At 42.0% G+C, this 27,202-nt stretch overlaps 1 protein-coding gene across 1 annotated transcript in view; it reads left to right on the forward strand.

Annotated features, from left to right (window-relative positions):
• Nucleotides 1–27,202, forward strand: part of brpf1 (bromodomain and PHD finger containing, 1) — a gene marked incomplete in the record, with an annotated part of 174,779 nt that overhangs the window by 91,066 nt on the left and 56,511 nt on the right. The window contains 3 exon segments of the mRNA XM_048240776.1: nt 169–340; nt 1,361–1,495; nt 27,046–27,174. Of these exon segments, the coding sequence (XP_048096733.1) occupies nt 169–340; nt 1,361–1,495; nt 27,046–27,174 (436 nt within the window).

The raw sequence follows: 27,202 nt of genomic DNA on the forward strand, positions 1-27,202 counted from the left end.
CAAATATGCATTTCATCAAATAAAAATTCATAAAGGATGCAATGACATCCCATTCCTGAAATGTATGTCCTTTAAAATGTTCTATCTCAGATGATGAAGATGTGCAACTTAAAATACATTAACTGGTACACACACACTAAATTCAAATATCTCATTTAATTTTGACAGGTTGAGTAAAATTACCGGTAATTTGACTGTGCCCAGGAAGAGTCAGTTCATGCAACGGTTGCACAGTTACTGGACCCTGAAGAGGCAGAGTCGAAATGGAGTGCCACTCTTGCGTAGGCTTCAGACACACTTTCAGTCTCAGCGCACCAATGAACAAGTGCTTCCTGCAATTGTAAGTGGTTCTGTTTATTTGCTTGTTTGTACACATTGTACACAAGTTTGATTATCATTCATCAGCTAGTAGGAGGACAGTGTTTCCTCTAGATTTGTTTTTAGCAGTGGGGGCAGATTAAATATCAGAAGGTACAAATTACAATATCAATACATTGACAATTAATTAACAAAAACTAGAATATCTTTCTTAAAGCTACATTGTGTAATTTTTTGGGTCGATTCTTAGCAAAACCCCATTTTTTCTTTAAAAAAATATGTGCTCATTCATGTGTAATTACTTCCACCAACAAATCAAAGTATTCTCGTAAGCGTAGAATCTGGCATTCAGAATACATACGAGTTGTCTGTATGGTGGCAGCCATGTTTCGGCCTCCATCTTTAGAGCACATTAGTTAAGGAGGGACATACCTGAAATTCTAGCTCTGCCTTTAGCGTTTGTCGGTCAGTTACCGAATGACCGAGTTGTGCTCATGGCTGCAGGGAAACCCCTAATGTTGAATCACCTGATGATCTCTGACTCTTCGGACGGAAATAGAAGAAGTGTCTTGTACAGTATGTCGAATAATGTTATTATTCCTCCTGCATGAAATAGTGTATGACATTTCACCACTAGATGGGAGAATTTCCCCCAAGAATTAACCCATGATAGAACATATAACCCATTGATGGAACCTATAGCTGAATTTGGACCTAGGTAATAATAATAACACCGTGGAGGCATTAATTTTGCCGTGGCGGGCCGCCATCCCAACAAGAACATAGAGGAAACACTGTTAGGACGATAACGAGAAAGAAAAGGGCAATCTTCAATCACCGGGATCTTCTAGCAAGTGCATCTTTGGGCAAGTGGGGCCGATGCAGAAATACGTATACCTATACCTATATTGTGCACCATACCCCAGGCCCAATTATCAGGGGATTGTCCGGACGTCATGTCTGAAAGCAGCTCAAGTGTGTTTATGTTGTCTGGATCCAGTCCATTTTATTGGCTTGTTAACATGTTTTCATGCGTCCACAGAGACTAGATAGTGAAGACAAACATGCAGCTCTGAAGGAACAGCTCAAGGCTTGGCAGAGATTAAGACATGACCTGGAGAGAGCCAGACTACTTGTAGAACTGATTCGCAAGCGAGAGAAGCTAAAGAGAGAAACGGTAAGAAGCATGCATTAACAAGTTATTCTTATTTTTAAGTTACGTTTGTGCTGTGCCTGCTGTAGCTCTCATTTGGACCTTTTCCATGTTGTTACATTGTCATTAATATTAATATCTAACCAATTCAATGCTCAATCATCGTTTTCATGTTCAAACTTCATGTTTGGTCTCCGTGGAAATGGGAAAAGGCATGAGATTGACTTTAAAGACACAGAGCTATGTGACTGCTTGTACAAACACTGGATTTATATGTTTCTTCACAATTTCTAAGTTGACCATACACAGTGGTGTCATGTAAGGACCCTGTTCATGTTGCTAAGCACTTGTAATGACATTTTGAGTCTGTTAATAAGCGTCGGCTCCCCCGGCACCGACCGCGTCACAGTGCCCCCCCTCATCCCCCCTAGTGTTAACTTCGTCAGACGAGAGGAAATATGTTCGGCAACGACCTTTTTTTTTATGACTAAGACGAGACTGCACTAATGTCCTGAAACACTGACTAAGACTATCTTAAGATGCATTATTGTTGACGAAAAAAGACGAGACTAAAATGTTTTGCATGAAATAAAAACTAAGATAAAATCTATCTTCATTTTCGTCTACAAAATGAGAATACAGAATATCTAGCTCTTACGTTTTCAAAATAGTCCGAACGAATTCATGTGCAGCAGCTTTTGCAACACGAAACTTCATAGAACAAGAACACTGGAGATTTCTGCCAGCTAACTAAGCTTTATGCCACAATGCTACATACCCAGAAGTTGAAGCTTTTCTCATACATATACAAATTAACATCCCCCAGAATATCCATACGAAAATGTTCAGCAAGTAATGTCAACTATTTAACTAGTTACACTGATGATGGAGAGTTAGGGGAATGTGTTGCGTGTGGGCGCACATCGCCATCTAGCGTGGCGGAGTAAAACATTAATACTTGGGTCTACGACAGTGTTTCTCAAACTTTTTCAGACAAAGGACCACTTAACTAACCAATAAAAAAGAAACGCACGGACCATCTAGCTAAAAAAAAAAGATTAGACCTACTTCAACAGTAGGCTATATTAGCCTACACAATAGGCCTACTCACTGAACCTGTCACGGTTGCAAGGGCTTGAGCCAAACGCAGGGCAAAGTATGGCAAGGCAAGGGAATCTTTGAACTGCAAGAATCTTTATTCTAAACACAACCCACATAGACTAATAACCGACTAAGACTGAGGGGAGACAGAGGGTTTAAATACACAGGGGTAACAGGGCACAGGTGGACAATGAACAAGGTAAAACAAGAGACAGGTGGAAACCATAATTAAACTAACAGACTAACGAGATCAGGTGAGGGGCAGAGACACAGGCACAGGGAACAGAAACACATGGAACAGGACACAGGAAGTAAACAAGAGGAGCAGACATGAAGGAAAACACTAAACAGGGAAAACAAAACACGACAGGACCCTTACAGAACCACCTTGCTTATTGTCTTTGCACTTTGCTTATTGTGTCAGAGGATTCATACTGTATGATTTAAACTGGCATATCTTACATAGACAGTGTTGCAGAACTGTTTGGATTTACATACAAGTTGGTTCAATATTGCAAACAACTCCTCTATATTATGTTTTACCACGTCTGCTCGCGGACCACTTGGGATAGCTTGCGGACTACCAGTGGTCCCCGAACCACACTTTGAGAAACACTGGTCTATGAAGAATCATGACAATGATCCAGTCAAATCTTTTACAATCTATGGTCAAATCCCACCCGAGCTATAACTGTAGCTCGACTTACCTGTGCATGTAAACATACTGACTGCCAAAAAATCAGAATGAGCAATTATAACAGACGAGTTGCCCTGTGGACACACAATATTGTTGGAAAATTGAGATGTGTGAAACACTATTTGACCAAAATGGTAATCAGAAATAATTTGTTATAAAAAAAGACTAAAATGTTTTCACTAAAATGAAGACTAAGATACCTTTAGTTTTCTTTTGACTAAATCTAGACTAAAATGACAAGACTTTTAGTTGACTAAAACTTGACTAGCAAAACTGATATTTGAATGACTAAATATGACAAAGACTAAAAGGACATTTCGTCACAAGACTAAGACTAAATTAAAAATAGGTGAAAAAATGAACACTAATCCCCTCGTACTGTACATCAATTCTGTGCACCGTAGCATAAAGCGCCAAAGTGATACTATACATCGTTTGAAAGCTGAGACTATGTATTCACCTTATTCAGCCCTGCCCATTTTTTTAAATTCCACGTTGTCTTTAAACTTCCGGTCGGCTAGCTACGTCTAGTTAGCTTCATTGGGATAACACGGCAGAAGAGGATAGACAGGCTAACTTGGGAGGAAACGACAAATGCCATTAGGAGGTCAGATTGCAATATTGTACTTCGCTATCCAAGGCTATTCACCCCTACGGAGTGGGTAGACGATGTGGCAGTGGCCGCTGTATCGTATGGAGAAACTCGCAAATCCTTATCTGTTTGGTAACTATGGTAACTAGTTTAGAAAGTTATTACAGAACAGCCGCTCCAAAGTTTTCCTAACTTCAGATAGGAAAGGTGTATAACAGAAATGTCTTAAGTCACCAAAATCCTAAATAAACGTTCCTAACTTTAGGATGACCCATAACATATGATGCCAGGCATCTCGATAGAGCTCTGTTATCTCAATGTATGTACTGCTCAATCGGAAGTTCGGTGACAATGTGGGCAAAGCTAGCGCCCCCCATGTTTGCGCACGGAATAAGGTGAATAATCCAGCTCATAAAAAAACGAAAGAATTAGAAAGTTTGCAAACTTATTTTTCCGGTGGATCCCGTGTGCTGGAAGCTGTTTGCCTTGACAAAAGTTAGGTTGACGCACACTGGCGTGTTTATGAGACTCTTTTGGTTAATTAGAGCCCACCTATATGTCTAAGAGACCTATTGTTCTCCAGATATAAGCAACCACAGGGAATCGGGCAAACAAGCTGTCGATCAGGCATCCCAGCTTTGATTGACAATAACTCGAGTCTACAGCAAGCCTCGAAGATGAGACCCTATATTCTTGTAGCCAAGGAGTAGACATTTCAGTGACATACAATTTCACCATAACAACCCTAGAAAACACCCCTCAAAACTCATGCGAACATCTCAAAGCAAAATCTTTGATGGAAAATCCAAAAATACCTTTGTTTTACCTAAAATGCATACTGGCAATAAAACTCTCAATAAAAATTTCACATGATTCTGCTACTGTGCCTGAAAGTTTTTTTAAAAAAAATTACTCTGAGCTAAATGCATACAGTGGGTCCCAGTTAAGTTTGGAGGGGTTCCTTCATGAATCACGCACCCCATTTTCTCAGCAGAAATGGCACAAAATGCAGTTGACACAAACAACCACAAGGTGTCACTTGGGAGTTCTGCCACTACTACTTTTGATACGACTTGACTTACTGCCTCCATGACGCAGTTTCCAAGTCAGTCCAAGTCAGTAGAACAATCAGAGACAGTTGAGCCATTACCAAACATATATGATAATACAATAGCGTGAGTTTATATATCTTATCAGGGGCGTTGCCAGATAAATAGAAATAGCCTACTGCCATGCAGTTTATAGAGTAGGCCAACTTGGAGTGAACTTACACACGGGAGATTCTTTCTCTAGTCGTAGCTGAGCAGAGTTGGGTGTAAGTGTCATTAATCACGTTACAGTTCCTACAGTGTGCGAGCAAAGATATTCAGAATTCTGGGAGGGCGACAAGAATATTGGCAAAAAAAATAGAATTCATCGGAGTAGGCTGTTTGTTACCTTACTAGTGAGTGGGAAACAGTGCACAACTAACTAGCTAATGACTAGTCTGATGTCAATCACACCACAAATTGATTCCAAAAAATATGTTAGGCTATAGGCTACAACCTAGGACTGCGGCTGCAGTTGTACTTATATTTCACCCAGCTGCGTGAATCACCTTGATCGTGAATGAAGTGTCAATTTTTAACCGGGACCCACTGTAGGTATTCCCACACAAATAAAAAATGTAAAATATTTTACTTTATAGTCATCTACTTTGAGTTACAGCTTCACAAGACCTGGTTCCAGGCCTCAATTGTGTTTCAAGGCTACTTAGGTGACCTAGAGGGCCCACATGTGGGTAGTTCCAGAGATGTATGTTACTGGCTGAAAGAAAAAGCAACATTCAAGCATCTGTAACTCTTTGCCAGTACATCACACAGTCTCTGAGAGAATTATACAGGGTCTCAGCTTTCAAAAAAAGAGGTCAAGCATTTGATGATGGGCCAAAGTATGTGGGAGCAGTGCCCTCCTAAGTAGATGATGTGCAATTTTGGACGAAAAAATTAAAATAGGAGACCAACTCAAAAGTAAAGTAATGTGTAGTTATTTTCCAAAAGGAGTAAGCTTAATGAGAAAAGTAATCTCACTACAATTTAAAGTAACTTATAATTAATTACTTTCTTTGAGTCTGCTGCTAACTACAGTTAAAAACAAAACTAGATGCACTGCAGAGCGGTACAAAATATGACCGCCGCCCAGTCCAGCACATTTTCCACAAAAATAAGTCATGTTTGTCAAATTGTGTTCATTTCCTACTTTTTTGTGTTTGTAATTGAGTGTGTGCACAGTGTGTGGTTGTTTTGTTTTTTTGTGTGTGTTTTTTTGTGTGTGTGTTTGTGTATGTAGGTGTGTTTGTATATGTGGGTGCGTGTGTGTTGTGTGTGTGTGCCAGGGTTTCCGTTGTCCGGTAATTACCGGACATTGGCCGGAAAAAAAATGAAATGTCCGACAAAAGTAAATCTCTCCGGTCAAATTGTCCGATTGAAATTGGGTAATAATTCCGTCCCTTAACGCAATCTGAATTTGAGAATAAGCCCTAATATGTAAGCCTATATTATATGTCCGCTGGCTCAGGCTCTACCGTTTGAAAAGTAAGCTATTAAACGCATAGCCTGCTGCATTTCAAATAGGAAAACTTAAAACGTCCATGTTAAACAACAAACAAATGGCGGTTCAAACATAGCCAGGCCCAGGCAGAGCCTTAAACGTTTTTTCAGAGGAAAAAATCCCGTTCGATTTTTGAGACATAAGTGTTCATTGAATCGTAAAATCGATTTTCTATGTCTAAAGATGTTTCCATTTTTAACTCCAAATATAGGCTAATCCACGGACAACTAACAGGCATTAGGATGAACGTAAAGAGGGCGCTTGAAGACGCACAAGCCAGCAATATTTCTGATGATTTATTGGCGTGAAGTTTTGTGCGCAATGACAAACAGGAGTGCAGCATTCTCGAAAAACAATAAGCAGAGTGGACTGCCATACCATCAGTAAAAAACATTACTGCAGGCTTCAACGTGACTGTTTACGATTAAAAATCTCAAACAAATTTCGCCTATGTAGGAACTCACGACTGCACAGTTTGCATACCGCTTTGTTCTTCTCCATAGTTTGATCTACCCAAAACCCAAAGTGCTTCCATATGGAACTCCTCAAGTTATTAGGGCTTATCACTCGTCTCTCATGTCGCACAGGTTGATCGCATTGTCCTCCATTTTTTTTGGCAAAACACCAGCAGCACAGCATCCGATTGAAACAGCTGTTTCTGGTGTGTAAAATTGGTGGGAATTTTCTTTTTAGCTTTCACAATCCCTATTTTAGTTTTCGAAACTTGTGTTCGTTGGTCCAATCGATTGTGCAATCGATTTTCGAACGTAAAGTGACATCCCTACTAGTGAATCACCATAATTTAACAATGTTAAAAAAACATTGTTTTTCAACCAGGGGAACCTTGTGACTTTCTCAGAGTAAACGGTAACACTAAAACAAGAGGCTGTGAATGTAAATAAAGATGTTTCCAGTGATTGTTAAAAATAGCTGGGAAGGAATATGTGAAAAATCATGAAGATTGGGCACTTCTGGATAAGTTTTTGATTTTTTGAAAAGTTACAGTATATTAGGCATTTCACCATATTAAGGATCAATATTATATTTTAGTCAAATAACACAAAAAAAAAAACAATTCATACTTAAACCATAGACTTTCTAATGAGGAGATACAGCACTCAAAAAATCCTACATAGAAATGCATGAGCTTAGTTTGTAACGGCAATATGGCAGTTGTCTACGCAAATCACACCCCTTCCGCTGCAAAATGTTGACTTGTGAATACATTGAGCCAATCATGTGGTGTGTTGTGATGACATCGTGCCAGTCATGTGTTGTGATCTCACCGCTGGAGCAAGATTGGTGTCGTGAAGCCTTGCGCACGCGCATTTCTGCCGAAATGGATGCCCGATGAGTGCCCAAAAAGCGTTGCAATATGGCCGCCGAGTGGAGGGACTTGCCTAAAAGGACTTTGCTTAAACATCATGTATTTATTCAAAGATTTTTGGTTTCACTCTTCATCATTATTAGTACAGCCTCCCTCACACTTGCACAATGTGGTACAGCAAAGTCCAGCTCGGTGGCACTTACAGTTGCCCATACAGGCAACCACACAGCCACAGTTGAGGAGGAGTGAGCATCCCTTGCTGGCATCTTCCAGATCTGTCCAATATGGCACCCAGACTTTGGTTCTGTCATTCCATTCCCAACCCCACTCACTGGGGTCTGGAATCTCTGGAGTTTTGGAGAGGGACTGCTTCCAGACAAAAGCTGCAGTGTTCCAGGAGTTAGAGCCTCTCAGAGCTGTGGATTGGATTTGGATCAGGGAAGGCATATAAAGATATACCAATCCACCACATCTCAGAAATGCTGGGACCTCAAAAATGTCAAGCACTGCCCCTCTTCCACGCGTTCACATGATGTGATGTTGTATCAGCAATGTATGGAATTGGCAAAAAAAAAGCAAAAAAGCGTGGGCAGCTTACCCAGAAGTCACCGGCACCCTCATTCTGATCACCCAAGACCCAACCAGCCTCACACTGGAATCAGTGCACATGCAAGTTCTTAAACGCTTGACCAGGGGCGGAGTGGGGCACTAAAATCCACCGGGAAAATTCTGACGGCACCAGCCCCCCCTCCCTTCTTCCTACAGGCAGTAGGGGCGGGCAAGAGAGTCTTCATTTGCCCTGTAACGAGTCATTTAACCATATACCGACTTACGAAGATGAGTAATTAACACGAAAACGTTGCCTGGTGTCCCTTTAAAGTAGGCCTATATAGGCTTACATATAGACAGTTCCAACGAGTTCCACCATCCATTTATCAGCCTGAGTGGCCCACTAATTAGTCATTAGGCTAGGCCTAGGCTACATATCAACAGACTAGCTTACTAGTTTCAATAATGTCAATGCTTTAGCTCCGCTAACCTTGCTCTCTGCCTTCCATCCATATGTAAAACAGCAAGCAACCACGCAAATCCGTCGACTGTCAAAACACCTGTAGTTTTCCTCGAAATTGATCGTTTGTAGGGTCATGCCATTAGACGAGGGGCCGCTCATTTATCCCCCTACATTTCTGTAAATAGACTTGACCTGCAATCGGTTCATTGGATAAACCAGAAACACATTTACGTTAACCCTTTAGGCGCCAGAGGTTTTCTTTCGAAATGTTCGATTTTGACATTTTCATTTCAAAAGGCTATATCTTAAAAGTGATAAGAGATAGAGACTTTCTGTAAATTAGAGAAACATTAAGGATGACCCAAAGTGTATGTAGAAATTAAATGTTTATATTAGTTAATTAGCATATTATGACGTCAAATGGTGGCGGCCATCTTGGATTATAGAATTTTCATGAAAAGTCGCATGTTTGAATGATAAAATGCACCACTTCTTTTCCCCCAAAATGTCCCTCACCTTCTGTATGCTATATTGCACAATACTGAATGCTCAGGTAAATAGTAATTAGTAAACAAACTGTATAAATCATAACTAATAAATGGCAGAAACACACCAAATGCATGTAGCGGTAGGCTGGCCTTTTGCTGTAGAGATTTTCCATTTACTACATACAGTAGGCACTCTGATTCCATGTATGGGGCACATAACTAGTTATTAGCCATAGTGGGTAGTGGTAGTTGATATTGTTTTCATTACGGCTGTCTGTTTAATTGCGCTTAGACTGGCCTTGGTGTCGTGAGTTTTTAGAGGGGGTGGTGTTTTTAAGTGTAGCTGGACTAAGTAGATTCTTAACGTTAGCTTTACTGAACTCAACTGTTTTTTTTTCTGGAGCTGCGTCCGCACTTGCTGTAAGTTTTAATTTTATGGGAGTCTCGTGTTGTTAAGGGATTTGTTTATGTAGTTGTCATAGTTACAAGTTGGTAAACTAGTTATTAGCCGTAGTGGGTAGTGGTAGTTGATATTGTTTTCATTACGGCTGTCTGTTTATTTGCGCTTAGACTGGCCTTGGTGTCGTGAGTTTTTAGAGGGGGTGGTTTTCCGCGTGATAAATTAGGACTAGCATTTAAAGTGGTTATTGTGCTGGAGCGTCAGCGCTCGTGTGCAGCCGTCCTCGTGTGAAGACTTACTCGTGTGAAGACGAATCGAGTCTACCTGCGACGAGTCCACCGAGCAAGGACACAAGCAAGGCACCTCTCAGATAAGTTTCACTCTTGTCTCACCTTGTCTTGTTAGCTGACAATCCTTCTAATAATGTGCCTTCAACATATCCCTGTATCCGGTCAGGTTAATAAGCGTACTGGTGTTGAAAGGCAACAATCAGTTCAGCAGGCTTGTCCTACTTTTTCTGTAGGGTTGTGGAATTGCCAATCTGCAGTGAATAAAGCAGACTTCATTCCTGCTCTGGCCTCACAGTTATCGCTTCAATTGCTTGCGCTTACAGAGACGTGGATTAGGCCGGAGAATACTGCCACGCCTGCAGCGTTGTCGACCAGTTATGCTTTTTCGCATACCAGTCGTTCGTCTGGTAGAGGAGGGGACAGGCTTTCGCTCTCTGATGATTGGAGGTTTACACAGTTGCTGCCTGCTCAGGTCCACAACTCGTTTGAATATCATGCCATCATGATAACTGAACCATACAAATTATACTTGGTGGTTATTTATCGCCCTCCAGGACAACTTGGGAACTTTGTGAACGAGTTGGACATTCTACTGTCTGCTATTCCAATGGATGCATGCCCATTATTAATCCTTGGCGATTTTAATATTCATTTGGATAACTCGTCTTCAATTGACTTCCTGTCCTTACTCTCCTCATTTAACATCACACGTGTCCACAGTGCTCCTACTCACAAGGCTGGTAAAGATCTTGATTTAATTCTGGTACGTAACTGTAATACAGACAACGTTTTGGTTAATCCATTACATGTATCGGATCATCCCTTTATCAGATTCTCTGTGCGTCTCCTGGATAACCCAGCAGCTCCTCCTCCGATAATTTTGTTCGGCGTAATCTCAGAAGCCTCTCAAAGCGACCATTTTGCAACATTAGTAACATCTGCTTTACCTACTCCTAGCTCATTCTTGGCACTTGAGGTTAATGACGCTACAGAGACTCTCTGCTCTACACTGGCATCTTGTCTGAATGCAGCATGTCCTCTTTCCTCAAGACTTACTCGTTCTAAACCTCGCCATCCATGGCTGACGAACAGTATAGTCTCAGTACGAAAGGAACTTAGAGCTGCTGAGAGGAAATGGCGTAAATCCAGAGATGGAAATGATCTTAGTAACTACCAGTCTTTGCTGTCATCCTTTTCATCCACTGTTACACTTGCAAAAAAGGCATTCTATGAAAGCAAGATTGAGAGCGCCACTGACAGTAGAAAACTTTTTTCTACTTTCAAATCTCTTCTCAATCCTCCACCACCACCATCAACTACTTCACTGTCAGCAAATGACTTTGCAACATTTTTCACTGAAAAAGTTGGTTTAAATAAGTGCTCAGTTTGATGCTCCTATAAGGAGGGCTTTGCCTTGTGTTAGTATGACCGCATCATTTGACTCTTTCTCTCCTCTTGATGAGGAAGCAGTCTCTCAATTGCTTCAGCGATGTCGTCCAACGACATGCCCATTAGATCCTGTCCCATCCACTCTTCTACAGTCTATCTCACCCGCTGTTCTACCAGCAGTCACACATGTATTTAATGCTTCACTCAGTTCTGGAATAGTTCCTTATTCTTTTAAACAGGCTAGGGTTACACCTCTGCTAAAGAAAAGTACACTTAATCCAACTGAGGTGAAGAACTACAGACCTGTCTCCCTTCTTCCTTTCTTGTCAAAGGTTTTGGAGAAAGTGGTCTTCAAGCAAGTTTGTGACTTTCTTCATCAGAATAATCTATGCAGTCTGGTTTCAAGAGTGGTCATTCTACTGAAACTGCTCTTCTGTCTGTGATCTGAAGCATTGAGAGTAGCTAAGTCCTCTGCTCAGTCATCAGTATTAATTCTACTAGATTTATCTGCAGCCTTTGATACTGTTAACCATGACATTCTCCTATCTATACTATCTGAACTGGGAATTTCTGGAAAAGCTCTTGACTGGTTTGAATCTTACCTTAAAGGGCGTTCTTTCAACGTGTCTTGGCAGGGACAGGTATCTAAGTCTCATGACCTCACCACAGGTGGGCCTCAGGGATCAGTATTAGGACCCTTGCTTTTCTCTATTTACACCACTTCCTTAGGTGATACCATTCGCTCCCCATGGATTTGACTATCACTGTTATGCAGGCGACACTCAACTTTACCTGTCTTTCCCACCTGATGACTCTAGTGTTTCCCAATCGTTTCTGCATGCCTTAAGGATATTTCAGCCTGGATGAAAGATCGGCACCTTCAGCTTAATCTCTCAAAACAGAGTTTTTGGTGTTTCCAACTAAAACAGCTATTCCCCAACAGATTAACATCCAGCTTGACTCAACTTCACTGACCCCAACTAGAGCGGCACGAAAACTTGGGGCGTTGTAATTGATGACCGACTTAACTTCTCTGAGCATATAGCTTCTATTGCAAAATCATGTCGGTTTATGCTTTACAACATTACGAAGATCAGACCTTATCTGACACAAGATTCCACACAACTTCTTGTTCAGACCATGGTCATCTCTAAGCTGGACTATTGTAATTCACTATTAGCTGGCTTACCCGCTTGTGTAACAAGATCATTACAGCTGATTCAAAATGCTGGAGCACGCCTGGTCTTCAATCAGCCAAAGAGGACACATGTAACTCCTCTCCTAGTTACTCTCCTTTGGCTCCCTATAGTAGCCAGAATTAAATTTAAATCTCTCACTTTGGCCTATAGGACACTAACTAGATCTGCTCCTAGTTATTTTAATTCAATAATCAAGCCTTACATCCCCAACCGCCCACTGCGGTCTTCTGGTGAGCGTATGTTGTGTCGACCAGTCATGAAAACTGTGTCTAATTCCAGACTCTTTTCTTCAGTGGTTCCATGTTGGTGGAATGAACTGCCCAGTGCTCTCCGTTCCTGTGGTAGTTTTGGGTCGTTTAAGAGGGGTCTAAAGACATTCCTATTCAACATATACTTAGTTGTTTAAGCTTATGTGTTATGGTTTATATAATGTTGTTTTATTTTAATTGGGCTGTTAATTAATTTGACATTATTGTTTATTATTGATATTCTCCTTAATGTAGTCTTAGCATGTCATTGTTTTTATATTATTGATTGAATTGACATTATTGTTTTATTATTGCCTTTCCCCTTTTTTTACATTGCTTTTATTAGGCTATTGCTTGAATTGATATTATTGTGTACTACAACTATTCTCCTTACTATATTTGACCTACATTTTAATCTGTTCCCTGTTCAATTTTAAATATTATTATGTTGTTTTGTATTTATGTGTCGCTTTGGACAAAGGCGTCTGCTAAATCCATAACCATAACCATAACATATATATATATTATTCAGATGACACACAAACACAAGTAGACAAGACCTGTTTAGTTCAAAAGCTCACTTGCCACGGCAAGGCACAGATCAGGAGTGAGATGTCGAGACAAGACAAGAGACAATATTAGTATTTTTTTTTTTTTTGTTGTTTTTGTTGATGTTTTTTTTTTTTTTTTTTTTTTTTTTTCTTAGCTGACAAAGACACACACATCACAAGGACATGAACACACAAAAAAAGAACACATAGGCCTAGTGTATGTCCTAAATGGTCAGGGAAATAGGTAGCAAATCAACAGTGTAAATCATTACTAATAAATGGCTGACAATTTTTTTTTTTTATGTAGCAGGCCTTTTGCTGTAGAGATAATGACTCCCTATCCATACAGGGCCGGCATTCCCATCATCTTGTGATAGACTATGCGTAGCCTAATGGCTCCCCTGCCCCGTGTCACCACCTATGCTGCGAGCAGCATGGCCAGATCTGCCTCGCGCGCCGAGTGGAGAGAATTTGCGCAGCTCGGACTAGGCCTACTGTCATTCTCATTGCGACTCCCCACACTGCCTCTACGTTCCCCCCTAACTGTCCTATGAGCACTTCGACCTCGTCTAACATACCCAGTGGCATTAGACAAAGGCTCCACCACGTTACTGTCGCCACGATTGCGGAGAAGCACACGGTCAGAAGACAGAAGCTAGCGCTACATGGACATTACCTCCAGCCTCGTTCGCCACACCACTAACACCCTGCTAACTTCCCGATGAACACTCCAACCCCGTGAAACATTATTCCCACCACTGACATTGGGCAAACGATTCAACGTTTGTGCTTGGTGTAAGCTAAACTCTCACTTTGTCCAGCTGCATCATTGCAAGGCAGGGACGCATCTGAAGCCTCACTAAACGAATCACCGTCATTTTCTGAAGGCAGATATTTGCCTTCAGAATCAGGGTCCGCGAATAGAAGACCCAACACTTCATTTCGGGTAAACTTTTTTGATGCCATTAGACGATATGACACCCTATATGACTAAATCGGCCGTTTTATTCAGTACCGCATCTTGTCGAGTAAACTCGACCGTGGCGCCTAGAGGGTTAATTTAAGTACAAACAAACAAATTAAATTGTCATTTTTTTTATTTGTGATGAAAGTTCTGTAACGCCTGAATAAGACAAAAATTAATTAAGATAAAAAAAATAAGGCTAGCCTACACAAAAATCAGCATGGGAGAGATGAGTGTGCAGGGTAACCATGAATGACATATAGACAGTGAGCGAGTGGTATAAATATTGGTTGGACTTTCCAAATGTTAAAGTGTAGATCTCGGAGATTTTCGTGGAAAATTCTCAATGCACCTACAGTGGGTCCCAGTTAAAAGTTGACACTTCATTCACGATCAAGGTGATTCACGCAGCTGGGTGAAATGTAAGTATAACTGCAGCCGCTTGGGGGCAGCATAGTCTGCTGTGGCGTTCCACGGTCGAACCGGACGGCGCATTCGACAGCAAGGGCTGTGATTGGCGGAGTTTTCAGTGCGTTTCTCTGTGTTTTTTAGCAGCCCCTGCAACATGCTAGTCCACTGTAGCCCAAGCTTTGTACATAATGTTAAACATAGTTTTGGATTCAGTGGCAAGATTTCTTGATTGTACAGTGCCTGTCTCTTAGTAATGTTTTAAAATGAGAGCTTCGTCAGCTGGCAGTAGGCTACTTTGTCGGTAGTCATGAGAAGTTAAACTTGCTAACAGAACATAAATATGCTGCCCAGAAACCTTGTGAATAGTTCTGATTTTTTTTTACTACACTAATGAGGTTGAAATATAGCCTTTGCCTACAGCATCTCCTTAACAGTAATGTTAACAAAATGACAGCATTCATATGACAAAGGAAAACTAATTCGGTCACTCAAGACTGTGCCACAGCAACCAGTGTAGGCTACATTCCTACCCAATAGGCTACTCGAAGCAGATAGCGTTGTCTGACGGTCGAGTGGGTTAATGCACGTATATCCAGAACAGGTCTGCAACTTTCAGGCAGTTCTGAGTTCGAATCTAGGCAGGAGCAGAGCCATATAAAGGCCTAGGCCTATTGTTATAATTTTTTGCAAGGTGTTGCTCCTGGCAATACTTGTTTATAAGACATTTGGTGATTAATTGATAGCTGTTTTTGGGACACGTTAAACGTTCTTTATAATGAGCGCATACGGGGAGTAAAACGACTGTTACGCGCTGTTACAACTGTAGGCTACAATGATTGCAATACAAAAATATGATTTTGTGATCTGTGATGTTTTTGCACTTTTGCCTCATGTGTTTTCAGGTTTGAGGACTTTTTTGGCAAGATTGACCTTGGTAGACTCTGCATATGTTATTTCTCCGTATGGAAAATAAAGTCAATTTTCGACACACGTCTGTTGGGCCCGTCCCAATACCTCCCCTACCCCTAGATTTTTGCCCTAACCCTCGTTTTTGCGCGTGCACGTGTAGGGCTAGGGTGTCCCATTACTTTAGGGAGCAAGGGGAAGTGCCATTTCCCCCTTAAAATCAACCCTCAAAATATAGCCAGGACTGATGCAAGCTTAAAACGAAGTGGGAGATGAAATTACCCAGGATACCGTGCGAGCTCAGCGAGCCGGCCAAATCTTTCATATATTTTCACAAATAAGCATATTAAAATTTCGAAATATGTTGGAATATGTTAGTTTGATGCACATCTGATGGACTGTTGAGTTTTGAACACTAGAAAGTATTCAAAAATATCTCACGAAGCTAACGATGTTCATGATATCTGCTGAGTGCTTTGAGAGAGTCTGCCCATCAAATAATGTTATATATCGATCTGGGTAGTTTCGTCAATATTTAGGGTGTATGTTCTGGCGTTCACATGAACATGAATATCTTTGTTGATTAACCAGACGTGGATAAACCAGCACAGCCCACACAACAATGACCGCTGGAAGGGGCATGTTCCTGAATGAAAATAGTAGCAGGCTACTACCGGTAGACACGCCGGCTCTTGGCGTGGCGTAGATGAGCACGTTAATCACGCTAATTTGCATATAGTGGTGTCCTAATTCATAGGGAAAGATCTTCACCCCCACTTCCCTTGTCGAGGGGGCTTTAATGTTAAGGGCAATCAAAACCTAGTGGAAGTTTTAAGGGGGGAGAAATAGGACGGGCCCTGTTATTAGTTCAATAATAAGTGTTGCTTCTTAAAACATGTGACTAGTGAAACTCAAATGATTTTAGAAATATTTAGCCAAAGCCAAAAAGTGTTAGAGAGAAGGAGAGATGCCGGTTCAGCTCAGATGTCTTCTTAATTTTCTTTATTCTTTAGTAAAAGGTGCAGAACATTATATGGAGTTATTCCAGATGGGCAAGAACAAGGTAGGCAATTGGTGTGCTTGTCAGAACGTTAGATTACAGCTGTTTAAAGCCAGACGTCCCGGTACGCTAGAACAAAACTAAAGGTAACTTTAGCTATAGGGCTGTATCAATTTGTCCAAATTAATAGGTCATCGTAGACGTTGTTGTTGTATTATTGCATGTGGATATTGTTATGCTATGTAGGCTACTTTTTTTGCAATGCACGGACCTAAAACCGGAAACGGACAAATATTGTACACGCTTGAATTTGTTTTTTTATGGGGTGGGGTGGGTGGGTGTAGCCTACGTACCATAGCTCTCTCTCTCTCTCTCTCTCACTCACTCACTCACTCACTCACTCACTCACTCACTCACTCACTCACTCCTCACTCACAGTACCTTTCTTAGCCACAGTTAATTTTAGTGGTGATATGTGTTATGGACATTGTTATGCACATTATTGACTGCAGTTTATTCTCATCAATGTCAGTCCATGAATGCATATTGATCAGTTGTTAACTAATACTGTAGGCCTAGAAGTTGCATTTGAAAATGTTACTGTTGTAGGCTGTTTGTTTTTTATTTCAGCCACACTGTTTTAAAGTGGTTAGGACCATTACACACCAATTTTGAATAAGCCATACTGCAATACCGATTTCATGGTTGCACCATGCACATGTTCGCCGATTATGTGGCCCTCAGTAACCTATAAATTCAATGATGTGGCCCTCTATGAAAATGAGTTTGACACCCCTGCTCTAAAATATCTGTCCTGGCCTGGTTGCACCGTTGTGGCCAAACGACAGAAGCGCTGAGAACCCTCCTTTGTCTACCAAAAGTGTTACTTTGTGCCCAAGGCCCCCACTGCTTGTGAAAGAAGGGGTGGGGGAGGGGGGCTTAACGTGAAAAAAGCTTAATATCCCAAAACGGCAAAGTCATAATGGTAGGCTACAGGAAGTGGGGGAGGGTATGGGATGACCAGAGCCGTCTTCGGCTGTGCTATTCAGAAAGCATCTTATTGTCTTTCCAGGCGACAGCTCGTTATAGCCTATCGAGTGCCTTAGCAGATAGGCTCTGCTCTTGGGTTTGGCCTCACAGCGAACTCAACCCTCTTGTTGCTTGCAGTTTGTTAAATAAAGCGATGCAGATTACATTATTTATTTCTGATTAATTCGCTTTTTTTTGCAACATCTGCTTGTTAGGCTGGGCTACTGTCAATGTCCTGTACAGGTATATGTTCAACAATTGCTGGTGTAGGCCTACAGGCTATAATCAATTAGGGACTGTTCATTATTTATTTAAGGGGCTACCGGAGGAGTTTTGGGAGCGTTAGTCAAACAAGACGTGACCCTCCCTCGCCAGCAAGACATTTTTCTATGACCCTCCAAAGTGATTGAGAAAAAAAACGCGATGACCCTCCCCAGTCCCAACAATTTAGGCTATTGATGCCTTCTGTCTACTGGGACAATTTGGGAGCTTGCATGCTACAACTCCTTCCTTGAAATGCCTTGAAAAGGCTGTCGTTTGCACAATTTCACAAATAATCACTGGGACCAAACAAACCTGTCAACTTTTCCCCGTTTATCGCGTATTTGAACTTTTTTTTCCTCGATGTCTTAGGAGGAGCTGCAGGGCCGTCGCAAGGGGGCGAGGCCCTGTACTGAACTTGACAGATGCATGAACTTACGTGCATGAAATTATCACGATAGCTTACTTTACACATAGCCAAGGCTACCGTCGGGTGCATTTTAATAGTAGCCTAGTCTAATAAGCTTCACCAGCTTGTCTTTAAGAGGGGAAATTGTATAGCCTATAACATTAGCTGAGTCACATATTTGGCCATATGGTGTTTATCATAGGCTACATCACGAAACCAAATAGTGTAACAAAGGCTTAACACTTTAACAGGGGAATTAATTGGGCATGAATCATTGTGCTGAACGGTATTTGTCAATGCAGAAACACACACGACATTCAAACTGTTGATAAGATGTGCACTGTGGAAATTGGTCTGTAGACTAACAATGTACTTGTACAGGTAAATGTTCAACAATTGCTGTACAGGCAATAATCAATTAGCTAAATCATTTGTCAAGCTGTTTAAATTTGTGCTACATTCAAACGCAAAAGGTGCTTTGATATCTTTTTCGTTTGAACGTTGGCAAGCAGGCATGCTGCGGTTGCAATGAATGAGCTAATTGGTTTTATCTGCGGATTTATTTTTTGCATTATTTTGAATATGACTCGCTCCAGTCTCAACAGCACTTTCCACACGCATCTAAGTTCTAACACATATCCCCTCTCGCTTTCTCTCTCTCCATCCCTGCACACGGTGCTTTCTTAAAGGAGCTGCACCATCTTACAACAATTGCATCTACATTATCATATTAGAATGTTTTGTCAAGTGTAAGCTTAAACTACCGTGATCAATTTAAGTTCCCGTGCCCCCGCTGAAAGTCTCATGCACTTATCGTTACACTATCAAATCTATAAGTAACCGTGACAAATAGGGTATAAGATATATAAACTCACGCTATTGTATTATCATATATGTTTGGTAATGGCTCAGCTTTCTCTGATTGTTCTACTGACTTGGAAAATGCATCATGGAAGCAGTAAGTCAAGTCGTATCAAAAATAGTAGTGGCAGAACTCCAAAGTGACACCTTGTGGTTGTTTGTGTCAACTGCAGTTTGTGCCATTTCTGCTGAGAAAATGGGGTGCGTGATTCCTGAAGGAACCCGTCCAAACTTAACTGGGACCCACTGTATCAGGTCGATGGCCGCGTACGACTGACGGCCGCGATAAAAGCTCTATGGGCCGGCCCTCACCTTGCAGACTCATCGGCCGGCCCACTGGGAAAACTCCCGATCGTCCCAATTGCCACTTGGCCCCTGCGCTGGAATGTACTCATGTATAGTAAGAACTGCGGTGTCGAGTCAGTCAATGAAACCCGGACGCTTCTTTTCACTCATGGCCTCAAATCCCTGGATTCAATCCCCCCGACCCATCATTCCTTATTCCAGCATGGAAAGCGTGCCCTGCACGCGGCAGCTTTTGTCTGGAAGCAGTCCCTCTCTAGCCTCGTGAGACCATCCTGATCTCGAGAGTTTCAGATTTTCACTCGCAGATTAGTCTGGCATCTCTCCGATAAAGAAAATTTGGAGTGGTTTGCCAAACGAACGTCCAATCAGTGTTGGTTTTGAGGCGGGTTTAGGTGTGACGCAACGAGAAGCTACTGTTCAATCTAAACAACATGGCGACTTCCACGGATGAGATGAGCATAGCTATCGCTGAAGTTTTATCCGAATATGCAATGTAGCTGGGAGGAATGAAGGACACACACATCCTCCACGGCCAATTCAAGTTAGTGTTTGGGAGCACTGAATCTTAGTTACTTAACCAGAAGGAATATGCTTTCTTCGGACGTGTAGCCTACCATGAAAACTTGGTGGGGGATTGTCGTTGATGAGGTTCATGTCACATACAAATAGTAAGTTTAAAAACGTTAACGTTAGCTACTTATCTAACTTGTAGAAGGTGGAACAGAAGCTGCAGGAAAACAACTTGAAGGAGACATGGGACTGCATGAAGGTTATCACTGGCCTGAAGAAGAACAGCAGCTCTGTGGAGGGGGACCTGGACAGGGCGAACCAGTTGAACCACTTCTACAACAGGTTTGACTGCCCTGCTCCAGCTCCAATGGCGGTGGTCTGTCCACCATCCCCCAGCCCCCACCCTCCATCATCACAGGCTATCGTACCTCCACCATCACTGGATTTTGCACCCCTCCCCCACATGGCGATCATGAACAATGAGGTGGCAACGACCTCAGTCAACAGCCATCAGACACACAGATCCCAGATGCACCCCTCCCCCTCCCCTCCCCTTACACCCCTCACCATTACAGCAGATCAAGTGACAGTCCAACTTAAGAAATTGCACAGCAATAAAGCAGCGGGGCCTGACAGACTGTGTCCAAGGCTACTCGAGGCCTGTGCTGCTGAACTGGGGGAGCCACTGAAGCACATCTTCAACTTGAGCCTACGCCTTGGACAAGTTCCAACACTGTGGAAGACATCATGTCTTACCCCTGTCCCTAAGAAGCCACACCCTAGTGAGCTTAATGACTACAGACCTGTCGCTCTTACATCACATGTGATGAAGACAATGGAGTGATTGGTCTTAGGCATGCTCAGACCCCAGGTACGCCATGCACTAGACCCGTTACAGTTTGCATACCAGGAGAAAGTGGGCGTGGACGATGCCATCACTTCTACACAGGACACATTTCCACCTAGACAAGGGGAAAAGTGCTGTGAGAATCATGTTGTGCTTTTAACACCATCCAGCCCCTCAGATTGGGAGACAAGCTCTTGCAGATGGGTGTGGACGCTCACCTGGTAACCTGGATTACAGATTACCTGACCGAGCGACCACAGTTCGTCAGACTGAAGAACTGTCTCTCTGACACTGTGATCTGCAGCACCGAGCGCCACAGGGAACTGTGCTCTCTCCAGTCCTGTTCACCCTGTACACATCTGACTTTTGCTACAACACCGAGTCATGCCACATGCAGAAGTTTTCTGATGATACTGCAATTGTGGGGTGTATCAGGAACGGGGCAGGAGGAGGAGTACAGGAGCCTGGTGGAGGACTTTGTGCAATGGTGCAAACTCAATCATCTTCAATTTAACACTTCAAAGACCAAGGAGATGGTGGTGGATTTCCGCAGGTCTAAGCCCACTCTGCTACCAGTCCACATTGATGGGGTGAATGTGGAGGTGGTTAGCACCTACAAGTATCTGGGTCTCCACCTGGACAATAAACTGGACTTGTCAGCCAACACTGATGCACTCTACAAGAAAGGGCAGAGCCGGCTGTACTTCCTGAGGAGGCTGCGGTCCTTCAATTTTTAGACTTTACTTCTGCATTGTTGCACAGTCGGACTTACTCATTTGCACTATCACCATGACCACTATCACCATTCCACTACCACCATGATGACACTCATTTACACAGAGCACCTTAGAGCACCTTACCATACCTTACTATGCACAGAGAATCACAGGCTCAGTCCCTGCCTCAGTCATTGCAAGCGCCTCTGATTGATTAATCACCACTATGTGGATACTGTTTTTATAATTGATTTAGATTAAGTGTGTGTTAGTATAATTTGTATTTTTGTAATTCGTATTTTAGTATATTTTTATATATTGTATTAAGTGTTAGTTAGTATAATTTGAATTTTAGTATATTTAGCATATTCTTTATCTTCTACTGTCCCTATTGCTTAGTTGTGTTTTTATATTATATACTTTAATTACTCTTTCTGCTGTTAAAGAATGTGTTTGTGTTGTATGTATGCTGCTGAGACCTTGAATTTCCCCTGGGGATCAATAAAGAATCTATCTATCTATCTATGTTAAAAGATGGCATTAGAAGAACGCTTCCTTTATCTGATTGGTTGATTTGGACTGACCAACATAGGTGGTGACAGACAGATGGTTTATCCAATCAGCTAACCAGTATTTTCGCCCTTTTCCCAAACGTTCTCCAACGGAAAGTTCCCAGATGGATATGCGGAGCAAATGCGAAGCAATCCATCTGGCGGAGTCAGGTTAGTCCCTCTCCAAAACTCCAGAGATTCCAGACCCCAGTGAGTGGGGTTGGGAATGGAATGACAGAACCAAAGTCTGGGTGCCATATTGGACAGATCTGGAAGATGCCAGCAAGGGATGCTCACTCCTCAACTGTGGCTGTGTGGTTGCCTGTATGGGCAACTGTAAGTGCCACCGAGCTGGACTTTGCTGTACCACATTGTGCAAGTGTGAGGGAGGCTGTAATGATGAAGAGTGAACTTTGTGACTTTTTCAGAGATACAGTATTGACAGTTTATGAGTTAAATATGATACTACATGGAAATGGACTTAAAATAAGCAGAACATATCAAAATTGGATTCCTTGTATCAAACAAAGTAGAGAACATACATTATACAACAATTTAAGACTAAAGGAAGCGGAGATATAACCTTTTCTTTTTTTTAGGGGGGCCATTTTGGATTTTATGGATAACTGCCACTAGGGGGGCCACCCCAACTTGTATCCATGGATTTTTGAAAACCTTAGGCCTATACCTAACACCCTGCCAAAAATTAAAAACGTATGCAGAAGTGCCCAATTTTCATAAATTGCATCCTAGCTAAAAGGGTATGAATAATTTTGGACACGCCATTTTTCATAAAAATGTTAAAAAAGACAGACACTTCTTTTTTTGATTCCATGCTTCTACCACATTGTCTTACAACTTTTTGTCATGTGGCAGTGTCAGTGACATTTCAGTCAAGAGAAAATCACTTACTGTCATAGAGCACCTTACCATGCATACAGGCTCAGTCCCTGCCCTGCCGTGCCCGCCTCATGCTTATTCATCCTTAAGCACACTATGTGGATATTTCATTTAGTATTTTTTATCTTCTTCTGTCTTTATTGTTCAGTGATTTTTAAAAAATATATATTTATATACTTATATCACTTTTTCCACTGAAAGTGCATGATGTGTGTGATGTCTGTATGCTACTGAGACCTTGAATTTCCCTTTGGGGATCAATAAAGTATCTATCTATCTATCTATCTAGAACTGTTTAGAAGTTGACTGTTCCTATAATCAGAATTAGCTTTATTGTCCAGGTTTGCGTAAACAAACAAGGAATTTGACTCCGGTTAATCTTTGCTCTCAAAGTACAACACTCACTTAATACTTAACATATAAGAATAAAGAATAAAAAACTTATAAGAATCCAAAGCAGAACAAATTGTCCCCGTCAAGGTTGCCATGGTCATGGACACCTCAACAGGCACAGGCAAGATACAATATACAGTTGAAAGAGAGGATGGGAATAGTGCAATTTAAGAATAGACTGAGATTTAAGATTTAAATCTAAATATAGTGCAAGGCAGTTCAGGGCAATGATAACGTATTAATAACGACGTTAAGTAGATGGGCAGAACAGTGTTGATAGCCCCTACACTGAACAAAGTCTATTTCTGGACGTTCAACAGAATGACTGCTTGGGGGAAGAAGCTGTCTTTATGTCGGCTGGTTTTGGCAAACAGTGCCAGAGGGAAGGAGGTTGAACAGTTTGTGACCAGGATGTGAGGGGTCTGCAGATTTTTGCTGCCCTTTTCCTGACCCTGGACCGGTACAGGTCCTGGATGGAGGGAAGGTCGGCTCCAATGATCCTCTCTGCAGCTCTAATTGTCCGTTGCAGTCTGGCCCTGTCCCGTTTGGTGGCTGACCCAAACCAGACCGTGATAGAGGTGCAGATTGTGACGGCCCCGTCTCTCCTGTGCTCAGCTGCGAGTTACCAATTAACAATTGCAATCGTCAGTCCAGGTGGGGGCGGTTATTGTAATTAAGTCAGTGCCATGGCAGAGTTAAAAGACAGTTGGACGCAGGCAATGAGAGAGAGTGAAAGAGTGAGAACGTAGCCTACAGCAAACACTATAATCCGTTTCTTTTGAGTCTTAGAAAAGTGCAATCAACACACACAACTACGACAAAGAAAAGCAAACTAAAGCATAGTAACTGCTAAAAACACGTCTCTTTGTGAGCCTACGCTGTCAAGTCTGTGCCGGCTTTAAGTGGAGATTCCCTCACTGACGGAAGATCTGAAATTTAAACTTACCGCGGAGCTGCGACGTTCACTCCTCTGAGGACCGCTGTCTTCCTGCCTGAGTCCGGTTGCCTACGGAGCGGCCTGCGCACCTTTTCCTGGGGCTGTAGTCCACAACCAGCCACATACCGAGAGGCCTGCATATCCGAAGGTGTCATTACCGCTGGAGCAGTGTTTCCAAAGCCCCGCTACGCACACACTAACGCACACATCGCACCTACACTGATCATTTCCACAGGAACTGTTTTCGTTTCACAAACACTGACTAATGCCCACGTTTCCCCGTTACTTCGAAATACTGACCATCCTTTTTGAAAGAACAATCATCCCCGTTTCCAAAACTGAACTCAAAAAAAGTGACGTCTGACTAAGTGTTTTGTTATATTTACTGCCGATGAACTCACAAACTATGGTATTATTTTGTTGAACTACGGAGTACTAAATGGGCCAAAACTCAAAAGGACATTTGAACATTGGGGTTTTCCTGTTATCTGTCATTGATGTGCTGTTTCAACTGTAGAGTGTATAAATTCATAGTTATTTTTGATGTTATGAGTATGTGGATCTTGTGGTGCTTCTGGTGAGGGCCAGACAATTTTATTTAATTTGATTCTGATTTCACTGTTGACTGAAGGGGCTCATGGGGTAATGTTATAACTGACACTTTCACTGTGTGCTCCTGTAACATTTTGTGTTTGAAAGTTGGTAGCTTATGCTGCCTGGCACCCCTTTAAAAAAAATAATAATGAACTACTTGGAAAATAAAACATAACTTTCAACCAGCTACAGAATCGTTACAAGATGACTGAATGATTGCTGAGTAGAAAGTGGTTAGCAGCTCCTTAGGCAGATTAAACTTCCTAAGCTGTCTCAGGAAGTATAACCTCTGCTGGGCCTTTTTCTGTGGGCAGACCATTTTAGGTCCTGTGAAATGGTTGATCCCAGGAACCTAAAGGAATCCACAGTGTCATTCTGAATAGTGGGGGAGTGTGTGTGTGTGTGGGGGGGGGCTTCTCCTAAAGTCCACTGTCATCTCCACAGTCTTCTTGGGGTTAAGCTCCAGGTGGTTGTGACTGCACCATTGGACCAGCTGTTCCACCTCCTGTCTGTAAGCAGACTCATCACCATCCTGGATCAAACAGAGTTCACCCATTCCAGCACAATTTTTCCACAAAAATAAGTCACGTTTGTCAAATTGTGTTAATTTCCTACTTTGTTCCTTTTTTGTGTGTGTTTGTAATTGAGTGTGTGCAGAGTGTGTGGTTGTTTTTGTGTATATGTGTTGTGACGCTCTGGCAAATGGAGACGTGCGACTTGCCGAACGTCCCTTGGTTAGGTACACACCCCCTTAATTAAGCCTTTAAGTTTTCGCGTCTCGTAAAGCGTAGTGTGCGGGAGAGGAGCGAGACGTGACCAAAAACAGTGCTGCAGACAGGTTTTTTAAATCCCTGGTTGACAGTCCTAGTTAGTAAAAAAACGTTAGCTTTTCCGCGCCTTCCAAAAGCCTTCCCATCAGGAATTCCTGCCCTGATTGACTGATTGGAGAGACGTAGGCCACGGGTTAAATTCCTTGTTTTGCTGTTGTGGGGTATCCGCTGAGAGCCCATACCTAAATTGTCTGTTTAAGAGTTCATACTTGAGTGTTTGACGAACCTTCGTCTATACTAAATTGTCTGTTTAAGAGTTTCCATACTGGAGAGTGTTTGACGAACCTTCGTCTACACTAGGCTTAATTGTTGTTAAGTGTTTCCATACTGGAGAGAGTGTTGACGAACTATCTACACTAAGTTGTCTGCTTCACTGCTTTATACTAGAGTTGCCAGAGGAGTTTTATTTGATGATGTACAATTTAAATTGGTGCATACGGCTTACGAACTTACTGTCTTATGGAAATGAGCCTTGTTTGAATTGTTTGGGTATTGTGTCGTGGGAATCCTCGAATTCTCTCATATTACACTACACACTGGAGAACGCGTCTATCTGGACCCGTGGACTGTCGTTACACACACCGCACATTTCCACACTGGACAATAAACATCCGATCCGCACCCTAGAGATTTTGTGAACAATGTATGTTTTTGTTTGTGATCCAATGGGAAATTAAGCCTTGTAATCCTGCTTCACTTATTATGCTCATTAATGCAATTTCATCTTCCTAATTCAAAGGGTTTAGTAAATGAGCATACTAAGCATTTCTAAGTGCTGTGTAATAATGTCTGACTTTCCCTTAAATCTGAGCTGAGAAAGACAGACCATTACAGTGTGCTTCTGTGTGTGTTTATTGAGTGTGTGTGTGCCTGCATGCAAATTATTTTTTTTCTTGTGTGTTTGTGTATAGGTGTGTTTGTGTATGATTTACCCGTTTTACAGCGGCAGTTTCAAGTTGTGTGATTTCCATACAAAGGTGGTGACAATGGGATTTTGAAATTCCCTGTATTTATTTATTTTACATACCTAACTGCCATTATTCAACTATGCCAAGGTCAACTCGGCTTTGCATTCTCTCACCCCTTTAATTGAGAATGTAACAACATAGAATTGATCCTTACAGACAGATCAACAGAAATCTAGCTCAAGTAGCATACAATTTCCTCTTCCAGCAACAACCAATCCCACGAGACTTGACCTAGAGGCAGTCTGACCAATGATTGCTGCCTTAATTTAACTTCTGTTTCAATATGTTTTTGTCCTAGATAAAAGTACAGCAGTTGGCACTGGAGATGCAGTTGACGCCCTTCCTAGTTTTGTTGCGCAATACCTTGGAACAGCTGCAGGAACGTGACACAAGCAACTTCTTTACTGAACCAGTGCCCCTTAGTGAGGTACATCCATACACCCACATTCTCTGAC

Source organism: Alosa alosa, chromosome 4 (genome assembly GCF_017589495.1).
Source record: "Alosa alosa isolate M-15738 ecotype Scorff River chromosome 4, AALO_Geno_1.1, whole genome shotgun sequence".
Lineage (NCBI taxonomy): Eukaryota > Metazoa > Chordata > Actinopteri > Clupeiformes > Clupeidae > Alosa > Alosa alosa.